Source organism: Telmatherina bonti (assembly GCF_933228915.1).
Source record: "Telmatherina bonti genome assembly, chromosome: 15".
Classification (NCBI taxonomy): domain Eukaryota; kingdom Metazoa; phylum Chordata; class Actinopteri; order Atheriniformes; family Telmatherinidae; genus Telmatherina; species Telmatherina bonti.
Genome location: NC_136613.1, coordinates 450,644 through 475,793, shown reverse-complemented (window position 1 = coordinate 475,793; position 25,150 = coordinate 450,644). Strand labels below are relative to the sequence as shown.

Sequence of the window (25,150 nt, the reverse complement as noted above, 5' to 3'; positions counted from 1 at the left end):
GTTGGTTTGCGGATAAATCTGGATCCTGGTCTAACTCCAGTTGACCTCGACCACCCAGGTAGGCCACTGAGACACAAACACACACAGTCTCCATGTTTCCACACATCTTCCTGCTACTATCTACCTGCTGTCCTCACTGCAGCACCTCCACCTCAGCTGCATCCCAAACATCTTCCTGGCTTTATTCCAGCCATAGAGGATCATTATTTTCCTGCTTTTCTCATCACTTGTTGATCTTTGGCTGCTCCTGATTGGACGTTACCGTCAGTTTAAGCTCTGATTGGTGGAAAGTCTGACAGGAAGTGTCTTCATCATCATGTCCAGGTGAAAATAGAGGTCTCTTAGCAACATGGTAGTGATGGTGATGAAGATGTGATAAATAATGGTGGATTTACCATCTAGAGTCTCTGAATAAACACTACATGTTGTGTCTGGATTGTAAACCTCCTGGATGGATAGAAACGCTGGAAAACCTCCTTAGACCAGCTGGAGGGTCACATGACCATCCCAGTATGATGGAAGTGATCTAGATTTCCACCAGAACTCAGAAGATCCAGTCAGGCAGGGTTCTGGTCGTAGGTCAGCAGCTGGACTCGAGTCCAGAGGAAAATCGACTTATGACAAGTTAATGGATGTAAAAGTGAAATGTAACTTTATAAACAGAAACTACTTGGTCATATCTGAACCCCCCCCACCCCCACCCACCGCTGAAAAGAAAGGGACATGTTAGAGACCACCACTTTCAGCAGGACAACTGAGACACATCAGAAGAAGACACAAAAATGGGGGGGGGGGTAAAAAAGAAGTGTCCAAATGTGATATATACCTGTGTGTTCATATTTGTGTCTGAGGAGGGAACTGGTCTTCTGGAATGTTTTGTCGCACAAGTCACAGGCGTACATACCACTTTCAGTCTTCTTCATCTTCTTCCTGGACAGCAGAGAGTCGCTGTCCACCAGCTCGTCCAGGCTGGACAGATAGTCCGGCGTCCTGTCCAGCAGCCCCCCCTGAGAAACAGAGATCCAGTCATAATCCCACACCTGTCTGCTTCAGACCCCCACACACCTGGGACACGGGGGGGGGCGAGCCCACAGCTTTGTAGAGGAATCTCTGCACCAACGCAGAAGAAAATGTTTTTTATTTAACCTTTCTAGTCTGTCCTGCTCCTTTTTTAGATTTCTGTATGACACCAAAAGCTCATCTTGAAAGGGAAGTGACCTTTGCAACATGATTAGCCTTCATGTGTCATTTATTCAGGGATATTGGCTCAATAACCCAGTTTAATTCAACGCTTTAAATGTCATATATTCATCCTTTCTGGATAGTCGGACATCATGCCTGCAGACATATCTGTGTATCTACCTGTGTACTGTGTATCTATATCTACCATAAATCTACAATATTAAGATTATAAAAACATTTTATTTCCAGAGGAAATCATGGAAATGCAGCATTCAGACTAAATCACTTTATTAAAAATAAATGTTGCAGAATTTATATCAGGAAGCCTGGAAGCCCCCAACTGGATCCTAGCAGTCTGACCAGTAGTCTGACCAGTACTCCCAGCAGTCTGACCAGTACTCCCAGCAGTCTGACCAGCAGTCTGACCAGCAGTCTGACCAGTACTCCCAGCAGTCTGACCAGCAGTCTGACCAGTACTCCCAGCAGTCTGACCAGTACTCCCAGCAGTCTGACCAGCAGTCTGACCAGCAGTCTGACCAGCAGTCTGACCAGTACTCCCAGCAGTCTGACCAGCAGTCTGACCAGTAGTCTGACCAGTACTCCCAGCAGTCTGACCAGTAGTCTGACCAGCAGTCTGACCAGTACTCCCAGCAGTCTGACCAGCAGTCTGACCAGTACTCCCAGCAGTCTGACCAGTACTCCCAGCAGTCTGACCAGCAGTCTGACCAGTACTCCCAGCAGTCTGACCAGTACTCCCAGCAGTCTGACCAGCAGTCTGACCAGTACTCCCAGCAGTCTGACCAGCAGTCTGACCAGCAGTCTGACCAGTACTCCCAGCAGTCTGACCAGCAGTCTGACCAGTACTCCCAGCAGTCTGACCAGTAGTCTGACCAGTAGTCTGACCAGCAGTCTGACCAGTACTCCCAGCAGTCTGACCAGCAGTCTGACCAGCAGTCTGACCAGTACTCCCAGCAGTCTGACCAGCAGTCTGACCAGCAGTCTGACCAGTAGTCTGACCAGTAGTCTGACCAGTACTCCCAGCAGTCTGACCAGCAGTCTGACCAGTACTCCCAGCAGTCTGACCAGCAGTCTGACCAGCAGTCTGACCAGTACTCCCAGCAGTCTGACCAGTAGTCTGACCAGCAGTCTGACCAGTACTCCCAGCAGTCTGACCAGCAGTCTGACCAGCAGTCTGACCAGTACTCCCAGCAGTCTGACCAGTAGTCTGACCAGTAGTCTGACCAGCAGTCTGACCAGTACTCCCAGCAGTCTGACCAGCAGTCTGACCAGTACTCCCAGCAGTCTGACCAGCAGTCTGACCAGCAGTCTGACCAGTACTCCCAGCAGTCTGACCAGTACTTATCCACACCGGACCATCCTGTCTGACTGACTGCTTGCGTTGTTTGTCATGTCTGCTAAACGACAGCAGCAGTAGAGGAAAGAATCACACTGACAAATCTCTACATGAATCATGAAACACGTCAATCAGAATAAACTACAAGTGTTGGTCTAACCAGTAACATAACCTAGTTTAGTCTACTGGTCTGCTCTGTCCCTCCCAGTCTCCAACAGCAACCACCAAAAAAAACCAAAACAAAACAAAAAAAAACCCCAACAGGGATGCTGAAGCTGTTTTTATCTACAACACGACGCATACAGGTAGACTTGTCACAGTAGCAAACTCTGCCAGGCGATTAATTTTCTCAGAAATGACTGCGATAGATGATAATATAGATGATAATAGACGATAGACGATAATATTGCACTAAGCGATTATTGTTGTCATTTTGAAACAATTGCCAACTAAAATGACAATAATTCCATAATAATGCAAGTACATCCTTTCAAAGATCAACATACTTTTAATTTCTACAGAACATTTATCTGGATGTGCAGACTAGACTCTGCTGAAACAGATCTGGATTTCTCCTGAGGTTTTGGCAACGTGGTTACCTGGAACATCTGGTTTCTAAACACCTGAAAAATCCTTCGAGGCTTGACGAGAAACGTTCAGGGCTCGAGCCGGGAATGGCCAGGCCAGGAGACACCACTGGTCTGGGCCAACATCAGTCCCCTCGTACACAGTGATTATACTTCGTCATGGTTACTGCATGTACTTTTGTTGTTCACCGGCTGCAGTATTCTAACAGCCAGTCGGGGGGATTGTAGGGACCAGTTAGACCAGTAGAGGAAGGTATAAAGACCAGTTAGATCAATTGGAAGGTCACAGGGTAAAAATGTTGGACAGTTTACAGTTTAGAAGACCAGCCATAGCATGTCTTGTTTATGGACTTCGCATCCCTTCTCCGACACTGCTGTTATCTGTAGACCAACCAATCACTGCAGACTATTGTCTCCATGGTTACTGTCTTGTTTCCATCCTACAGATTCAGCATCTCTGGCTGGTCTGAGGTCTCTAATGCGCTCCCAGTGGAATCCACTGTTAATAACTGTAGCTAACAAGCAGGGAAGGGGACAGTTCAAGCAGCAACTTTCAGTTCCCCCATCATCCACTAGGGGCTCCAAAACAGAGCAAATCCCAATAGCCTCCCGTGTCAAAAAGGCCAACTTCACAGCAGAAATAAACATGTTTACAGCAGAAATAAACATGTAGCCTGGTATAAAAAACATTTTTGGTTTAATAGGTCAGGTTTATCTTCATAATAACGGTGGGGGGGAGTGAATTTTTTCTAACTCCTCCATTTAGTAATGTCACATCAAAATTCAGCATGATTAGGGGGCGTGTCCTTTTGACTGACAGGTACATAGTATCCCACTTCAAGAAGGCTGAGTGCAAAACAACCGCGGTTTTTAGCCAGCTAACAGCGTGATTTAGCCTTAACTCGCCTACCTCCATTAGCTTGATAGCTCTCGTTAGCTTTGGGTTAGTTCAGTTATCTCTTAGCTACAGGCAGGTTGGAGTTTGATAGATGACTATCATTCACCCATATGCTCTACTGCTCTAGCGCTTTGCTCATTTTTGTATCTTCTGGGATAATATATTAAAAGTTGAAAAGGAAAACTTTCTGTGTCAGAGGCTGAAATAAAATATTTGACTGTCGTATCTCTTCCTTTCTGAGGTCAAAGCCTCTTAAAGACAGTTATAAGAATGGTGATCATCCTGAGTTTGTTCTTCCATCTGAACCTAAAGGTCCTTTCAGGCCAATCCGTTAGCAGACTGACAACACAAAAAAGTAATCAAAGTCCTCTTGTGGATATTTGTCCCCATGTCCAGCTTGATAAAGTCTAATCATCATCATTGTGATGATGGTCAGATGTTCATAACCCTGATACTTCCTGAACCTTCAAAATAATGACCAGTAGAAACTACACCTCCTGCAGCGTCAGTAGAAATCCGTTTATCATTTCCATAACTGACATTATCTCCACTTCTCAACCAGAAGTAAGAGCCATGGTGAACCAGCAGAAGCAGTATCATGGTTAGAGGAAAAACACTAGTCTTACCTGGAAACCTGCTTTCTGCTGGTATTTTTTCCTCTGCTGCATTTCAGCAAATGTTGCAGCCCCAGTGGCATAGGTGTAAGCCATGGGGGGCAGGAAGCCCATGGGGTCAAGGCTTGGGTATGGTCTGAGGCCTGGGATGGTGGCCTGGGCAGGGGTCATGAAGGTTGGTGGTGGAAACGTCCCATGAGGTGGCAGGGAGGTGTAGATGGGGCCTCCAGCAAATGGATTAAACCCAAAGATGGGACTGGTGCTTTTCTCCAATGGGTGGCTTGAGTTCCCTTCACCATCAGAGCCCAGGACTTCGTTCTTGATGTTGACCAGGTCTACATCGGAACCTTGTTCCCGGAGCAAAACACCCCCTTTGCATTCAGTAGTGAATCCATTGGGTCTGGGTCGCTTCAGCGCCATATGTTTTGGCAGCGACAGATCCAGCGGGCTATCCCTGTGGGCATCTTCAGACGTGAGACTGTTCGGAGTGTAAGAGCTAGTCTGAGAGTTTTTGGAGGAGATGGAGGTAAGGTTGAGGGGGGATGAGGTGTTGCTTCTCAAGTGGTCCAGCAGTTCTAGTGGTTTATCTCCTGATGTTTGCCTATTGGCTGTTAATTGGGAGGTCTGGGGGAGTGTGTGGAAGGTGTCACCATTGGTGAAGTCACCTTGTAAATCAACAGCAGAAATCAACATTGGAGACGGACTGTGATCTAGTTCACTGTGGCCAGGAAGGGGAGACTTCTCTCTTCCTGTGTGGTGTCCTTGAATCTTCCACTGGGAAAACCACTCCTTGACAAACTCTTGAGGAAGACCAACAGCGAGGGAAATCTTGAGCAGCTCCTCTGAATTAGGCTCAGTATTCATGGCAAAGTAAGGCTTCAGCACTGATACATGGTCCTCAAAGAGGTTGGGGGGGGTATTTGGAGCCTTATTAAAGTCCAGTTCATCAGTTTCTGACCTCCGACAGCTGCCAGGACTGTTCTCTGCTGGCTGCAAGATGGCTTTAATGTCCTCGTTCATTTTGCACAGGTATCGCTCATGTTGATGCAACAGGATTGGCCCGGGGAAGGTTTCCTCGCAGTACTGGCAGGAGAAGGTTGGGAATTGGTTCTGACCACTGAGAGACTTTCCCTCACTGATATCAGCTGAGTGGTTTGGTTTTTCCCTCTTGATATCCACTGGTATATTAGACTCATTAATAAGACTCTTGGCTTCATTGACCTTCTCCAGCGTGTAGTCAATGATGCTTTTGGTGGAGCTGCTGTGATCAATCACCTGGAAGCTGGCCTGGGCCTCCATCTGGGACACCAGCTCCTTCACGTACACTCTCAGTTTGTTCATCTCCTCTGGACTTTGGTTGGTTTTCTGCCTGCACATTATGTTGCTCACAATCTGAAGCGCCTGATGCACCTTGCTCATGTTGTTCCCAACAGACCCCATGTAGCTCAGCAAGGGGAGATCTAACCCCATACCTCCAAGGGATTGAAGGGGACTCAGGGAAGAACTGTGAAGGCCCAGTGGACTTCTTCCATTTAGGTAGACCCCTGGACTCCCAAACCCGTGCTGCGAGGCCATAAGCTGTTGGTACTCATGAAAGTCCATTTGCTCAGCTTTGATGTCCACTTGACCATGGGGGTCTTGTGTGATGAGTGGACACTCATTTTCAAGTTTATTGCGGAGATGGGTAAAGGCGGGGCTTCCTGGCGATGAGGTGGTCGAGTTAGGGGAAGAGCCAGGTTTTCCGTTGCGGATTCGACCATTTAGGGCAATCATGCCAATGCATTTCTTGCTGCTGATGTGGGAACTGTAGGATCCGGAGTGAGAGAAGCGCTTCTTACAGTTGGAGCATTCATATGGTTTCTCACCTGCAACACATGACAACAATTACTCTATAACAAAGATTACTCTCACCCAGAAAAGATTGCCCTCAACCAAAACACTGATGCAAGTAATGCATTACTGAGTAATGCAGTGCAGCAATCTAATTACATTTTTAAATACAGTAATTAGTAATCTAATGCATTAGCATTTTCTATCCTGTATTTGGATTGGTTTTACATTACTCCTTATGTACTTTACTTATGTGTGTTGCTATCAGTTTGAAAGGACAAACGAAAACTCCAGCGTAAATGTGAAGAAGACTTCTCATTACGGCATGAGCTCGCAAACATGAATGCAAGACATGATTTAACTAAGCAAACCTCACTCATGATGCAAAAGACACTGTAGAATCAGAAGGATGCAGTTAGTTTTCTTCACTGAAACTAGACCTGCTGAGGAAAAGTTAATATAAACATGAATCATTCACTGCTCATAAGTTTATAAAAAAACAGTACTGAAAAGAAAGTAACCTGATGCATTCTGGTTGCTAAACCTAAATATGATAAATCTAGCTTGTTCATTTTTCATTTACATGAATTCATGAATGATGGCTAAGCAGAAGCACGAGATGAGTGATTTACAAAAAGAAGACTGAAAAGTAAAGTTTACCACAAAATAATTGCTTTTCTTTTTTAATTGTTGTTGGACGATTTGAAAAATAAACCAAAAATCTAACTTTAACTTGGTAATCAGTGAAATCATGAGACTCATTTTGAAAGCCTGTACCAGTAATCTGATTAATTTTTCAAGTAGATTGTGGCAACACTGCCACAGATTATCCTCCACCATATAACTCAGATTATCCTCCACCATATAACTCAGATTATCCTCCACACTGTAATACAGATTATCCTCCACCCTGTCATCCAGAGTATCCTCCACCCTACAACACAGTTTATCCTCAACCCTGTAATACAGATTATCCTCCACCCTATAACACAGATTATCCTCCATCATATAACACAGATTATCCTCCACCATGTAACTCAGATTATCCTCCACACTGTAACACAGATTATCCTCCACCCTACAACACAGTTTATCCTCAACCCTGTAATACAGATTATCCTCCACCCTATAACACAGATTATCCTCCATCATATAACACAGATTATCCTCCACCATGTAACTCAGATTATCCTCCACACTGTAACACAGATTATCCTCCACCATATATTGCAGATTATCCTCCACCCTACAACACAGTTTATCCTCAACCCTGTAATACAGATTATCCTCCACCCCATAACACAGATTATCCTCCACACTGTAATACAGATTATCCTCCACCATATAACTCAGATTATCCTCCACACTGTAATACAGATTATCCTCCACCCTGTCATCCAGATTATCCTCCACCCTATAACACAGATTATCCTCCACCCGATAACACAGATTATCCTCCACCCTATGACACATATTATCCTTCATCCCATAACACAGATTATCCTCCACCCTATAACACAGATTATCCTTCATCCCATAAAACAGATTATCCTCTACCCTATAACAGATTGCCATCCACCCTGTAATACAGATTATCCTCCACCATATAACAGATTATCCTCCACCCTATAACGCAGATTATCGTCCACCATATAACTCAGATTATCCTCCACCCTGTAATACAGATTATCCTCCACCATATAACTCAGATTATCCTCCACCCTATAACACAGATTATCCTCCACCCTATGACACAGATTATCCTCCACCCTATAACAGATTATCCTCCACCCTGTAATACAGATTATCCTCCACCCTATGACACTGATTATCCTCCACCATATAACTCAGATTATCCCCCACTCTGTATTACAGATTACCCTCCACCATATAACTCAGATTATCCTCCACCCTGTAATACAGATTACCCTCCACCATATAACGCAGATTATCCTCCACCCTATAATGCAGATTATCCTCCACCCTGTCATACAGATTATCCTCCACCATATAACTCAGATTATCCTCCACCCTGTAATACAGATTACCCTCCACCATATAACTCAGATTATCCTCCACCCTGTCATACAGATTATCCTCCACCATATAACTCAGATTATCCTCCACCCTGTAATACAGATTACCCTCCACCATATAACTCAGATTATCCTCCACCCTGTAATACAGATTATCCTCCACTATATAACTCAGATTATCCTCCACCCTATAACACAGATTATCCTGCACCCTATGACACAGATTATCCTCCACCCTATAACAGATTATCCCCCACCCTGTATTACAGATTATCCTCCACCATATAACTCAGATTATCCTCCACCCTGTAATACAGATTATCCTCCACCATATAACACAGATTAACCTCCACCCCGTAATACAGATTATCCTCCACCCTAAAACTCATAATATTCTCCACCCTTTCATGAAGATTATCCTCCACCATATAACAGATTATCCTCCACCCCATAACACAGATTATCCTCCACCCCATAACACAGATTATCCTCCACCCTGTATTACAGATTATCCTCCACCATATAACTCAGATTATCCTCCACCCTGTAATACAGATTACCCTCCACCATATAACTCAGATTATCCTCCACCCTGTAATACAGATTACCCTCCACCATATAACGCAGATTATCCTCCACCCTATAATGCAGATTATCCTCCACCCTGTCATACAGATTATCCTCCACCATATAACTCAGATTATCCTCCACCCTGTAATACAGATTACCCTCCACCATATAACTCAGATTATCCTCCACCCTGTAATACAGATTATCCTCCACTATATAACTCAGATTATCCTCCACCCTATAACACAGATTATCCTCCACCCTATGACACAGATTATCCTCCACCCGATAACATATTATCCTCCACCCTGTAATACAGATTATCCTCCACCCTATGACACAGATTATCCTCCACCATATAACTCTGATTATCCCCCACCCTGTATTACAGACTATCCTCCACCATATAACTCAGATTATTCTCCACCCTTTCATGAAGATTATCCTCCACCATATAACAGATTATCCTCCACCCCATAACACAGATTATCCTCCACCCCATAACACAGATTATCCTCCACCCTGTATTACAGATTATCCTCCACCATATAACTCAGATTATCCTCCACCCTGTAATACAGATTACCCTCCACCATATAACTCAGATTATCCTCCACCCTGTAATACAGATTACCCTCCACCATATAACTCAGATTATCCTCCACCCTGTAATACAGATTACCCTCCACCATATAACGCAGATTATCCTCCACCCTATAATGCAGATTATCCTCCACCCTGTCATGCAGATTATCCTCCACCATATAACTCAGATTATCCTCCACCCTGTAATACAGATTACCCTCCACCATATAACTCAGATCATCCTCCACCCTGTAATACAGATTATCCTCCACTATATAACACAGATTAACCTCCACCCCGTAATACAGATTATCCTCCACCCTAAAACTCAGAATATCCTCCACCCTTTCATGCAGATTATCCTCCACCATATAACACAGAGCATCCTCCACCCCATAACACAGATTAACCTCCAACCTGTTATGCAGATTATCCTCCACCCTATAAAACAGATTATCCTCCACCCTATGACACAGATTATCCTCCACCCTATAACAAGGTTTATCCGCCACCCTATGACACAGATTATCCTCCACCCTGTGATACAGATTACCCTCAACCATATAACTCAGATTATCCTCCACCCTGTAATACAGATTATCCTCCACTATATAACACAGATTAACCTCCACCCCGTAATACAGATTATCCTCCACCCTAAAACTCAGAATATCCTCCACCCTTTCATGCAGATTATCCTCCACCATATAACACAGAGTATCCTCCACCCCATAACACAGATTAACCTCCAACCTGTTATGCAGATTATCCTCCACCCTATAAAACAGATTATCCTCCACCCTATGACACAGATTATCCTCCACCCTATAACAAGGTTTATCCGCCACCCTATGACACAGATTATCCTCCACCCTGTAATACAGATTATCCTCCACCCTAAAACTCAGAATATCCTCCACCCTATAAAACAGATTATCCTCCACCCTATGACACAGATTATCCTCCACCCCATAACACATATTATCCTCCACCCTATAACACAGATTATCCTTCATCCCATAACACAGATCATCCTCCACCCTGTAATACATATTATCCTCCACCCTATAACACAGATTATCCTCCACCCTATAACACAAATTATCCTCCACCCCATAACACATATTATCCTCCACCCTATAACATAGATTATCCTCCACCCTATGACACAGACTATCCTCCACCCTATAACACAGATCATCCTCCACCCTGTAATACAGATTATCCTCCACCCTAAAACTCAGAATATCCTCCACCCTATAATACAGATTATGCTCCACCCTGTAATACAGATTATCCTCCACCCTGTAATACAGATTATCCTCCACCCTGTAACACAGATTATCCTCCACCCTGTAACACAGATCATCCTCCACCCTGTAACACAGAATATCCTCCACCCTGTAATACAGATTATCCTCTACCCTGTAATACAGATTATCCTCCACCCTTTAACACAGATTATCCTCCACCCTGTACTACAGATTATCCTCCACCCTATAACACAGATTATCCTCCACCCTGTAATACAGTTTATCCTCCACCATATAAAACAGATTATCCTAAATTCCTATGACACAGATTTTCCTCCACCCTATAACAAGGTTTATCCGCCACCCTATGACACAGATTATCCTCCACCCTGTAATACAGATTATCCTCCACCCTAAAACTCAGAATATCCTCCACCCTATAAAACAGATTATCCTCCACCCTATGACACAGATTATCCTCAACCCCACAACACATATTATCCTCCACCCTATAACACGGATTATCCTTCATCCCATAACACAGATCATCCTCCACCCTGTAATACAGATTATCCTCCACCCTGTAATACAGATTATCCTCCACCCTGTAACACAGATTATCCTACACCCTGTAATCTAGATTATCCTCCACCCTGTAATACAGATTATCCTCCACCCTGTAATACATATTATCCTCCACCCTGTAACACAGATTATCCTCCACCCTGTAATACAGATTATCCTCCACCCTGTAACACAGATTATCCTCCACCCTGTAATACAGATTATCCTCCACCCTGTAATACAGATTATCCTCCACCCTTTAACACAGATTATCCTCCAACCTGTAATACAGATTATCCTCCACCCTGTACTACAGATTATCCTCCACCCTGTAACACAGACTATCCTCCACCCTGTAACACAGATTATCCTCCACCCTGTAACACAGAATATCCTCCACCCTGTAATACAGATTATCCTCTACCCTGTAATACAGTTTATCCTCCACCCTTTAACACAGATTATCCTCCACCCTGTAATACAGATTATCCTCCACCATATAACGCAGATTATCCTCCACCCTGTAACACAGATTATCCTTCATCCCATAACACAGATCATCCTCCACCCTGTAATACATATTATCCTCCACCCTATAACACAGATTTTCCTCCACCCTATAACAAGGTTTATCCGCCACCCTATGACACAGATTATCCTCAACCCCACAACACATATTATCCTCCACCCTATAACACGGATTATCCTTCATCCCATAACACAGATCATCCTCCACCCTGTAATACAGATTACCCTCCACCATATAACTCAGATCATCCTCCACCCTGTGATACAGATTACCCTCAACCATATAACTCAGATTATCCTCCACCCTGTAATACAGATTATCCTCCACTATATAACACAGATTAACCTCCACCCCGTAATACAGATTATCCTCCACTATATAACACAGATTAACCTCCACCCCGTAATACAGATTATCCTCCACCCTAAAACTCAGAATATCCTCCACCCTTTCATGCAGATTATCCTCCACCATATAACACAGAGTATCCTCCACCCCATAACACAGATTAACCTCCAACCTGTTATGCAGATTATCCTCCACCCTATAAAACAGATTATCCTCCACCCTATGACACAGATTATCCTCCACCCTATAACAAGGTTTATCCGCCACCCTATGACACAGATTATCCTCCACCCTGTAATACAGATTATCCTCCACCCTATAAAACAGATTATCCTCCACCCTATGACACAGATTATCCTCCACCCCATAACACATATTATCCTCCACCCTATAACACAGATTATCCTTCATCCCATAACACAGATCATCCTCCACCCTGTAATACATATTATCCTCCACCCTATAACACAGATTATCCTCCACCCTATAACACAAATTATCCTCCACCCCATAACACATATTATCCTCCACCCTATAACATAGATTATCCTCCACCCTATGACACAGACTATCCTCCACCCTATAACACAGATCATCCTCCACCCTGTAATACAGATTATCCTCCACCCTAAAACTCAGAATATCCTCCACCCTATAATACAGATTATCCTCCACCCTGTAATACAGATTATCCTCCACCCTGTAATACAGATTATCCTCCACCCTGTAACACAGATTATCCTCCACCCTGTAACACAGATTATCCTCCACCCTGTAACACAGAATATCCTCCACCCTGTAATACAGATTATCCTCTACCCTGTAATACAGATTATCCTCCACCCTTTAACACAGATTATCCTCCACCCTGTACTACAGATTATCCTCCACCCTATAACACAGATTATCCTCCACCCTGTAATACAGTTTATCCTCCACCATATAAAACTGATTATCCTAAATTCCTATGACACAGATTTTCCTCCACCCTATAACAAGGTTTATCCGCCACCCTATGACACAGATTATCCTCCACCCTGTAATACAGATTATCCTCCACCCTAAAACTCAGAATATCCTCCACCCTATAAAACAGATTATCCTCCACCCTATGACACAGATTATCCTCAACCCCACAACACATATTATCCTCCACCCTATAACACGGATTATCCTTCATCCCATAACACAGATCATCCTCCACCCTGTAATACAGATTATCCTCCACCCTGTAATACAGATTATCCTCCACCCTGTAACACAGATTATCCTACACCCTGTAATCTAGATTATCCTCCACCCTGTAATACAGATTATCCTCCACCCTGTAATACATATTATCCTCCACCCTGTAACACAGATTATCCTCCACCCTGTAATACAGATTATCCTCCACCCTGTAACACAGATTATCCTCCACCCTGTAATACAGATTATCCTCCACCCTGTAATACAGATTATCCTCCACCCTTTAACACAGATTATCCTCCAACCTGTAATACAGATTATCCTCCACCCTGTACTACAGATTATCCTCCACCCTGTAACACAGACTATCCTCCACCCTGTAACACAGATTATCCTCCACCCTGTAACACAGCATATCCTCCACCCTGTAATACAGACTATCCTCTACCCTGTAATACAGTTTATCCTCCACCCTTTAACACAGATTATCCTCCACCCTGTAATACAGATTATCCTCCACCATATAACGCAGATTATCCTCCACCCTGTAACACAGGTTATCCTTCATCCCATAACACAGATCATCCTCCACCCTGTAATACATATTATCCTCCACCCTATAACACAGATTTTCCTCCACCCTATAACAAGGTTTATCCGCCACCCTATGACACAGATTATCCTCAACCCCACAACACATATTATCCTCCACCCTATAACACGGATTATACTTCATCCCATAACACAGATCATCCTCCACCCTGTAATACAGATTATCCTCCACCCTGTAATACAGATTATCCTCCACCCTGTAATACATATTATCCTCCACCCTGTAACACAGATTATCCTCCACCCTGTAATACAGATTATACTCCACCCTGTAACATAGATTATCCTCCACCCTGTAATACAGATTATCCTCCACCCTGTAATACAGATTATCCTCCACCCTTTAACACAGATTATCCTCCACCCTGTAATCTAGATTATCCTCCACCCTGTACTACAGATTATCCTCCACCCTGTAACACAGACTATCCTCCACCCTGTAACACAGATTATCCTCCACCCTGTAACACAGAATATCCTCAACCCTGTAATACAGATTATCCTCTACCCTGTAATACAGTTTATCCTCCACCCTTTAACACAGATTATCCTCCACCCTGTACTACAGATTATCCTCCACCCTGTAATACAGATTATCCTCCACCATATAACTCAGATTATCCTCCACCCTATAACACAGATTATCCTCCACCCTATGACACAGACTATCCTCCACCCTGTAACACAGAATATCCTCCATCCTGTAATACAGATTATCCTCTACCCTGTAATACAGTTTATCCTCCACCGTTTAACACAGATTATCCTCCACCCTGTACTACAGATTATCCTCCACCCTGTAACACAGATTATCCTCCACCCTGTAATACAGATTATCCTCCACCACATAACTCAGATTATCCTCCACCCTATGACACAGATTATCCACCACCCTATAACGCAGATTATCCTCCACCCTGTATTACAGATTATCCTCCACCCTATAACGCAGATTATCCTCCACCCTGTAACACAGATTATCCTTCGTCCCATAACACAGATCATCCTCCACCCTGTAATACATATTATCCTCCACCCTATAACACAGATTATCCTCCACCCTATAACACAGATTATCCTCCACCCTTTAACACAGATTATCCTCCACCCCAAAACACATATTATCCTCCACCCTATAACACAGATTGTCCTCAACCCTATGACACAGACTATCCTCCACCCTATAACACAGATTATCCTCCACCCTGTAATACAGTTTATCCTCCACCATATAAAACAGATTATCCTCCATCCTATGACACAGATTTTCCTCCACCCTATAACAAGGTTTATCCGCCACCTTATGACACAGATTATCCTCCACCCTGTAATACAGATTATCCTCCACCCTAAAACTCAGAATATCCTCCACCCTATAAAACAGATTATCCTCCACCCTATGACACAGATTATCCTCAATCCCACAACACATATTATCCTCCACCCTATAACACGGATTATCCTTCATCCCATAACACAGATCATCCTCCACCCTGTAATACATATTATCCTCCACCCTATAACACAGATTATCCTCCACCCTATAACACAGATTATCCTCCACCTCATAACACATATCCTCCACCCTATAACATAGATTATCCTAAACCCTATGACACAGACTATCCTCCACCCTATAACACAGAACATCCTCCACCCTGTAATACAGATTATCCTCCACCCTAAAACTCAGAATATCCTCCACCCTATAACACAGATTATCCTCCACCCTGTAATACAGTTTATCCTCCACCCTATAACACAGATTATCCTCCACCCTGTCATACAGATTATCCTCCACCTTGTAATACAGATTATCCTTCGCCCTTTAATACAGATTATCCTCCACCATATTACAGAGATTATCATCCACCCTGTAATACAGATTATCCTCCACCCTATAACACAGATTATACTCCACCCTGTCATACAGATTATCCTCCACCCTGTAATACAGATTATCCTCCGCCCTTTAATACAGATTATCCTCCACCATATTACAGAGATTATCATCCACCCTGTAATACAGATTATCCTCTACCCTGTAATACAGATTATCCTCCACCCTGTAATACAGATTATCCTCCACCCTGTAATACAGATTATCCTCCACCCTGTAACACAGATTATCCTCCACCCTGTAATCTAGATTATCCTCCACCCTGTAATCTAGATTATCCTCCACCCTGTAATACAGATTATCATCCACCCTGTAATACAGATTATCCTCTACCCTGTAATACAGATTATCCTCCACCCTGTAATACAGATTATCCTCCACCCTGTAATACAGATTATCCTCCACCCTGTAACACAGATTATCCTCCACCCTGTAATACAGATTATCCTCCACCCTGTAATACAGATTATCCTCCACCCTGTAATACAGATTATCCTCCAACCTGTAATACAGATTATCCTCCACCCTGTAATACAGATTATCCTCCACCCTGTAATACAGATTATCCTCCAACCTGTAATACAGATTATCCTCCACCCTGTACTACAGATTATCCTCCACCCTGTAATACAGATTATCCTCCACCCTTTTACACAGATTATCCTCCAACCTGTAATACAGATTATCCTGTACCAGAGATTATCCTCCACCCTGTAACGCAGATTATCCTCCACCCTGTAACACAGATTATCCTCCACCCTGTAACACAGATTATCCTCCACCCTGTAATACAGATTATCCTCTACCCTGTAATACAGTTTATCCTCCACCCTTTAACACAGATTATCCTCCACCCTGTACTACAGATTATCCTCCACCCTGTAACACAGATTATCCTCCACCCTGTAATACAGATTATCCTCCACCATATAACTCAGATTATCCTCCACCCTATAACACAGATTATCCTCCACCCTATGACACAGATTATCCACCACCCTATAACGCAGATTATCCTCCACCCTGTAATACAGATTATCCTCCACCCTGTAATACAGATTATCCTCCACCCTTTAACACAGATTATCCTCCAACCTGTAATACAGATTATCCTCCACCCTGTACTACAGATTATCCTCCACCCTGTAACACAGACTATCCTCCACCCTGTAACACAGATTATCCTCCACCCTGTAACACAGAATATCCTCCACCCTGTAATACAGATTATCCTCTACCCTGTAATACAGTTTATCCTCCACCCTGTAACACAGATTATCCTCCACCCTGTAATACAGATTATCCTCCACCCTGTAACATAGATTATCCTCCACCCTGTAATACAGATTATCCTCCACCCTGTAATACAGATTATCCTCCACCCTTTAACACAGATTATCCTCCACCCTGTAATCTAGATTATCCTCCACCCTGTACTACAGATTATCCTCCACCCTGTAACACAGACTATCCTCCACCCTGTAACACAGATTATCCTCCACCCTGTAACACAGAATATCCTCCACCCTGTAATACAGATTATCCTCTACCCTGTAATACAGTTTATCCTCCACCCTTTAACACAGATTATCCTCCACCCTGTACTACAGATTATCCTCCACCCTGTAACACAGATTATCCTCCACCCTGTAATACAGATTATCCTCCACCATATAACTCAGATTATCCTCCACCCTATAACACAGATTATCCTCCACCCTATGACACAGATTATCCACCACCCTATAACGCAGATTATCCTCCACCCTGTATTACAGATTATCCTCCACCCTATAACGCAGATTATCCTCCACCCTGTAACACAGATTATCCTTCATCCCATAACACAGATCATCCTCCACCCTGTAATACATATTATCCTCCACCCTATAACACAGATTATCCTCCACCCTATAACACAGATTATCCTCCACCCTATAACACAGATTATCCTCCACCCCATAACACATATTATCCTCCACCCTATAACACAGATTGTCCTCAACCCTATGACACAGACTATCCTCCACCCTATAACAGATTATCCTCCACCCTGTAACACAGATTATCCTCCACCCTTTAATACAGATTATCCTCCACCATATTACAGAGATTATCATTCACCCTGTAATACAGATTATCCTCCACCCTTTAATACAGATTATCCTCCACCATATTACAGAGATTATCCTCCACCCTGTAACAGATTATCCTCCACCCTGTAATACAGATCATCCTCTACCGTTTAATACAGATTATCCTCCACCCTGTAATACAGATTATCCTCCACCCTGTAATACAGATTATCCTCCACCCTGTAACACAGATTATCCTCTACCCTGTAATACAGATTATCCTCTACCCTTTAATACAGATTATCCTCCACCCTGTAATACAGATTATCCTCTACCCTATAATACAGATTATCCTCTACCCTTTAATACAGATTATCCTCCACCCTGTAATACAGATTATCCTCCACCCTGTAATACAGATTATCCTCCACCCTGTAATACAGATTATCCTCCACCCTGTAATACAGATTATCCTCCACCCTGTAACACAGATTATCCTCTACCCTGTAATACAGATTATCCTCTACCCTTTAATACAGATTATCCTCCACCCTGTAATACAGATTATCCTCTACCCTATAATACAGATTATCCTCTACCCTTTAATACAGATCATCCTCCACCCTTTAATACAGATTATCCTCCACCCTGTAATACAGATTATCATTCACCCTGTAATACAGATTATCCTCTACCCTTTAATACAGATTATCCTCTACCCTGTAATACAGATTATCCTCTACCCTGTAATACAGATTATCATTCACCCTGTAATACAGATTATCCTCCACCCTGTAATACAGATTATCCTCCACCCTGTAATACAGATTATCCTCTACCCTTTAATACAGATTATCCTCCACCCTGTAATACAGATTATCCTCTACCCTTTAATACAGATTATCCTCTACCCTGTAATACAGATTATCCTCTACCCTATAATACAGATTATCCTCCATCCCTGATATCAGTTTATTTTGTGCAGTTAGAAGTTTTTTTTAACTTTCTGTTGTTGATATTGGAGTCTGGTGGTTCTTTTCTTCATTGTATAATTTAGTTTTTTATATTTTATTTTATGAACGCAGCTACTATACACTGAAATAACTTCTTTTTTTATTTTACTAAGTTTTTTAAATACATTTCTGGTCATGTTACTTGAATACCCTGAAAACTTGTCAAACTTCCTGCTTCTTAAACTTTTCCTGGTAATTTTAATCCTTGAGCTGGAATCAGATTAATCAGTGTGTAAATGATGAATCATCAGCACCTGTGTCAGCTGACAGATCGCTTCATCACCTTTTGGGTTGATGTCCTGATGAACTGCTTTGTTGTATTCACCTCTGCTAACATGCTAACACATGGTGTGCTTAGACTCTAAACATGTTGTAGTTGAGTTTGCAACAGGAGTCCTCAGCTCTGGTCCTCGATGGCCACAATCCTGCAGCTTTTCAATACTTCCCTGCTCCAACACATCTAACTTAAACTAATCAGTCTTTACTGGCTGTTGGATCCGTTTCATGGAAGCCAGGTGTGTTGGAGCAGCGATACATGGGAAGCCTACAGGACAGCGGCCCTCAGTTCTGACTTTGGTTACCCCTGGTTTACAACATGTACATCATGCTGAAGTTGTAGTCATCAAAGCCACAGTCAGATGTTGGTAGCAAGTTTTCTGACTGGCATGGAGAACGTCTGAGTCCAGCTCCACTCACCACTGTGGATGCGAAGATGCTCCTTCAGGTGATGCTTGTACTTGAAGGCTTTTCCACACTCGTTGCATTTGAACTTGCGGTTTCCAGATGTGTCACTGAGCAGTGCCGGCTGAAAAGATAAAAGCAGATGGAGCAGAGAGGTTTTCTGAGAAACTGTGTGGGCCCACATTTTTCAGAGGAAACACTTTCTGGTGGAGGTCCATTCCCAACAAACAACAAACACAACATGGAGAACCATGACTACATGAGAACGATCAAACATCTGATCAATCAGCACCATTTGATCAATTGTCCCATTTAATTTACCATCAAGATCAGATTACTCTGATAACCAGATTATTCCGGAGTGATTTAACTTCCTGTTATTCTGTCGCAGCAGTGTTAGTGTTAGCTGCTAATTTAAGGATCTGTTCACTGATCAATACTCATAGGGCATTCACATTATTGAGTCCCTGTTCTTTCTATCTTCTTATTATTATATATTATTCCGCCGATTTTTGCTGTGCTACTAGTCCTGCACCGTTCAGATCACTTCAATCATTCAGATCTTAAACCCTGCAGCTCCTTCGGGACATGTATGTTACGACTTTTGTTGTTTCAAATCTTTGTAGTTTTTGAGATATTCAGCATTTTGTAAAAATGAATTCAGCCTTGTGATTGGATGAAAGTCTTTCAAACCTGCTGTGTATTGGACCTTACAAAGTTCCGGTCTGCGATTGGTCAGTTTTTGCATAATGAGCTGAAAACTCCTTCAACAGAGTTTCAGAGGTGAGTTAAATTTTTGCTTTCTTTTTTTTTTTTGTCTTGTCCAGCATTTAAGCAGGCAAAATGGATTTTCTGGATGCTCTACTCTGCTGTGCAAGTTTACTTTGCCAAGGGAAGCATCACAGATATAATGCTCACCTTGGTATTCAGATTTTTTTAAAATTTATTTTGTTTTTCAAAGTTTGTACCGCTGGACCGGACCGGAGAGGACAGAAGAGGGACAGAAAAAGAATTGAAAAGAAGAGAAAACAGAAAAACACCTTGTAGAGAGAAAAAGAGAGAAAGAAAAAAAAAAGAATGTTTGTTTGTCTGCCTGCCTGGATGGGGCGGGAGGAAGCCCACCGAGCTAGAGGGGGTGGGGGTATGACTGTGGGCAGCTTCCACATCTGGGAAGCTCCATCAATGCTGAGACATCTGCTCCCATCCAGACAACGTCCTGCCTTTCCTTTCATAAATCACTAGTAACTGGTCTCCTCACTTTGCTGATGCTAACAATGCTAAACGTCACCCTGGAACTACTTCTCCTAAATGCTAACAGCTGCTAACGATGCTAAGCAGCACGCTAGAACTACTTTTTCCACCTGATTATTAGATTAGAATGTAAAGATTAGATGAGATAAAACTCTAAAATCACCAACATGAGATGAACATGCCTGCAAAAGGTCGTTTATCGCTTCATAAAAAGGTACTTTTACCATGATTACATTATTACAATTACTATCATTACTCCCATTAACCCCATTACCACATTTAACTCCACCATTACCATTACAACCACAACCAGCATAAATACCATTACTACCATTACCAGCATTAACAAATAAAATCAAATGTTGTTAATAAAGCACTTTTCATGCAAGGGACAACCAACGGGCTTTACATGACAAAACCAATTCAGGCATTTTAAAATAAAACAAGCCTTTACCTACAAAAATGAATTACAAAGTAATTTAAAACACACTCATGTTCACTTTCACACATACGTTTACACACAAAGACAGCCTCCTGCCCCACACGCGATCATGACCACCTAACTTCTGTCTCTTAACTGAGTGTAGGTACAAATAAACAAGAAGAAAAAAAATTAAAATAAAATAGAAAAGTAATCTGGCTTGATGCTGAGGTGAAGAAACAATGGTTTTGGGATCCAGTCCTCCCACTTCCACAGCTACCACCCCGGTGAAAGCAGGCTGGGGTCCCCCCTTCAGCAGTAAGGCTGGAGCCCTGCCATCCAGACAGGGGATCACCATGGAAACAATCCCCCCACTGAGCCGGCAAAGCCCCCAGGATGGAGGATCGGTGTGTGAAGGTTACATAAGTAACCTTCGGAAACAACAAGAAAAAAAGAGCAACAATAATAAAATACGATAAATAATGAAGGACTTCATTAAATAATGTGCTAAAAAGAAGTAAAACTGAATAAAATTAAATTAAACAACATGAAATAAAATTATGGGCTGCACGGTGGTGTAGTGGTTAGCACTGTGGCCTCAGTTGTGGCTGGGAAGGGGTCTGGTCAGCGGCTTTTCTGTGTGGAGTTTGCATGTTCTCCCCATGTATACGTGGGTTCTCTCTGGGTTCTCTGGGTTCCTCCCACCGTCCAAAGACATGATGTTAGGTTAACTGGTTACTCTACATCGCCCCTAGGAGTGAGTGTGAGTGGTTGTTTGTCTCTGTGTGGCCGTGATGGACTGGCGATCTGTCTAGTGTGTACCCTGCCTTTACCCAAGAGACAGCTGGGATAGGCTCCAGCTTCCCCACGACCCTGAATTGGATAAAGCGGTTTAGAAAATGAATGAATGAAAATAAAATTATAACTGATGAAATTCAGTTAAAAGGTAAACTAAAAAAGTGTTGAAAAAACATCTACAGTGCCCTGAGATTCTCCGGCGGGTTGTTCCACAGTCGAGAGCCGTAATAATGGAACGAAGTCCCGCCTTACGTTTAAGTTCTGACCAGAGGAACATGCAAAAGGCGGGACCAGAGGACCTCAGCGTCCGAAAGGACTCATAACTAAAAAGCATGTCTCGTAAAAAAGAAGCCCAAAGACCATAAGGACATTTATAAATTATTTCAAAATTCTTACAATCAATTCTAGAATCCACAAGGAGCCAAAGCAGCCATTTTAAAACAGGTGTTATGTGTTCCCGCCCTCTGGTCCTTGTGAGGACTCGTACCGCTGAGTTCTGCAGTAACTGCAGGCTGGAAATGGACTTTTTAGGAAGACCAGAGAGCAGGGAGTTTCAGTAATCTGTTTTACTAGAAATAAAAGCGTCAGCACCTCCATACCGGACCATGTCATCCGCAAAAAGCAGGGACCCAATCCTGAGGCCACCAAGCCGGATCCCCTCAACACCTCGGCTGCACCTAGAAATTCTGTCCATATAAGTTATGAACAGAATCGGTGATAAAGCGCAGCCTTGGCGGAGTCCAACCCTCACTGGAAACGGATCCGACTTACTACCGGCAATGTGGACCAAGCTCTGACACCTGTCGTACAGGGACCGGACAGCCCTTACAAGGGGGTCCGGTACCCCATACTCCCGGAGTACCCCCCACAGGAGCCCCCGGGGGACACGGTCGAACGCCTTCTCCAGGTCCACAAAGAACATGTAGACTGGTTGGGCAAACTCCCATGCCCCCTCCAGGACCCCAAAGAGGGTATAGAGCTGGTCCACTGTTCCGCGACCAGGACAAAAACCACACTGTAGTGTGATTCCCCTGTAATTGGAACACACCCTCCGGTCCCCCTTCTTAAAAAGGGGGACCACCACCCCAGTCTGCCAATCCAGCGGCACTGCCCCCGATGTCCACGTGATGCTGCAGAGGCGTGTCAGCCAGGGCAGCCCCACAGCATCCAGAGCCTTAAGGAACTCCGGGCGGATCTCATCCACCCCCGGGGCCTTGCTGCCAAGGAGCTTTTTGACCACCTCAGCGACTTCAGCCCCAGAGATAGGAGAGTCCACCCCTGAGTCCACCAGCTCTGCTCCCTCATTGGAAGACGTGTTGGTAGGATTGAGGAGGTCTTTGAAGTATTCCTTCCACCGACCCACAACGTCCCGAGTTGAGGTCAGCAGCTCCCCACCTCCACTGTACAGAGTATTGATGGAGCACTGCTTCCCCCTCCTGAGCCGCCGGATGGTGGACCAGAATCTCCTCGAAGCCGTCCGGAAGTCTTTGTCCATGGCCTCGCCGAACCTCTCATGTTTCAGTCTTTGCCTTGGTGACAGCATCCTGCTTTGCCTCCTTCTTCATCTTGACGGCATCCCTCACTGTTGGTGTCCACCAACGAGTCCTGGGATTACCACCACGACAGGCACCAACAACCTTACAGCCACAGCTCCGGCCGGCCGCCTCAGCAATAGAGGCACGGAACACAGCCCATTCAGACTCAATGTCCCCCACCTCACTCGGGACATGGTTGAAGCTCTGCTGAAGGTGGGAGTTGAAGCTCGCTCTGACGGGGGACTCAGCCAGACGTTCCCAGCAGACCCTCACAACACGTTTGGGTCTGCCAGATCTGACCGGCTTCCTCCCCCACCATCTGAGCCAACTCACCACCAGGTGGTGATCAGTTGAAGCTCCGCCCCCCTCTTCACCCGAGTGTCCAAGGCATGTGGCCGCAAGCTAGACAATACAATTACAAAGCCAATAATCGAATTGCGGCCCCAACTCCAGAGTGGAAGATGGTCCAGCCCCTCTCGAGGGTTCTGGTTCCAGAGCCCAAGCCATGCGTCGAGGTGAGTCCAACTATATCTAGTCGGAACCGCTCAACCTCGCGCACAATCTCAGGCTCCTTCCCCACCAGAGAGGTGACGTTCCACGTCCCTAGAGCCAGCTTCTGCAGCCGGGGATCGGACCGCCAGGGTCCCCGCCCCTTGCTGCCGCCCAGCTCACACTGCACCCGACCCCTACGGCTCCTCCTGCAGATGGTGAGCCCGCGGGAGGTGGGGCCCATGTAACCCTTTCGGGCTGAGCCCGACCGGGCCCCATGGGTAAAGGCCCGGCCACCAGACGCTCGCTCTCGTACCCCGCCTCCAGGCCTGGCTCCAGAGGTGACCTGCGTTCGCCCATGGTCATCATCATCATGAGGGTCTTTGAGCCGTGCTTGGTCTGGTCCCTCCCCTAGACCCCTGTTTGCAATGGGTGACCCTACCAGGGGCATAAAGCCCCCGACAACATAGCTGCTAGGATCTTTGGGACACACAAACCCCTCCACCATGATAAGGTGACGGCTCTGGGAGGAGGTTTTTCTAAAATGGTGCTTATTCAAAACTCCATGTAATTAAATAAAAACAGCTTTTTCTATCATTTTGCTAAAAAACCGTAAGTTGGATACAGGTCAAAATTTATGTTTGGATCTAAACCAGTCTTCTTCAGAAGGAGCCTCACCCCTACCGTTTTACAGGCAGATGGAAAGACACCCGTCTGAAGAGAGTAGTTCACCTTGACTAAAAGCTCTGACTCAAAGAAACCATGAAACCTTTTTAACTGTGGATGTGGGAATGGGGTCTAAAAGCAGGCTGTTGGGTTTGACTGGGCGAAAACTCC

The 25,150-nt window shown here is 44.1% G+C and overlaps 1 protein-coding gene across 2 annotated transcripts in view; it reads right to left on the bottom strand.

Annotated features, from left to right (window-relative positions):
• LOC306767020 (zinc finger E-box-binding homeobox 2-like) overlaps positions 1-25,150 on the bottom strand; it is a 44,588-nt gene that overhangs the window by 4,834 nt on the left and 14,604 nt on the right. For both annotated transcript variants that reach the window (XM_079254915.1, XM_079254916.1), the window contains 3 exons: positions 19,835-19,943; positions 4,648-6,500; positions 827-1,007 (listed from right to left, as the gene is read on the bottom strand). In XM_079254915.1, the coding sequence (XP_079111041.1) occupies positions 827-1,007; positions 4,648-6,500; positions 19,835-19,943 (2,143 nt within the window). The remainder of the gene's footprint in view (positions 1-826; positions 1,008-4,647; positions 6,501-19,834; positions 19,944-25,150) is intronic.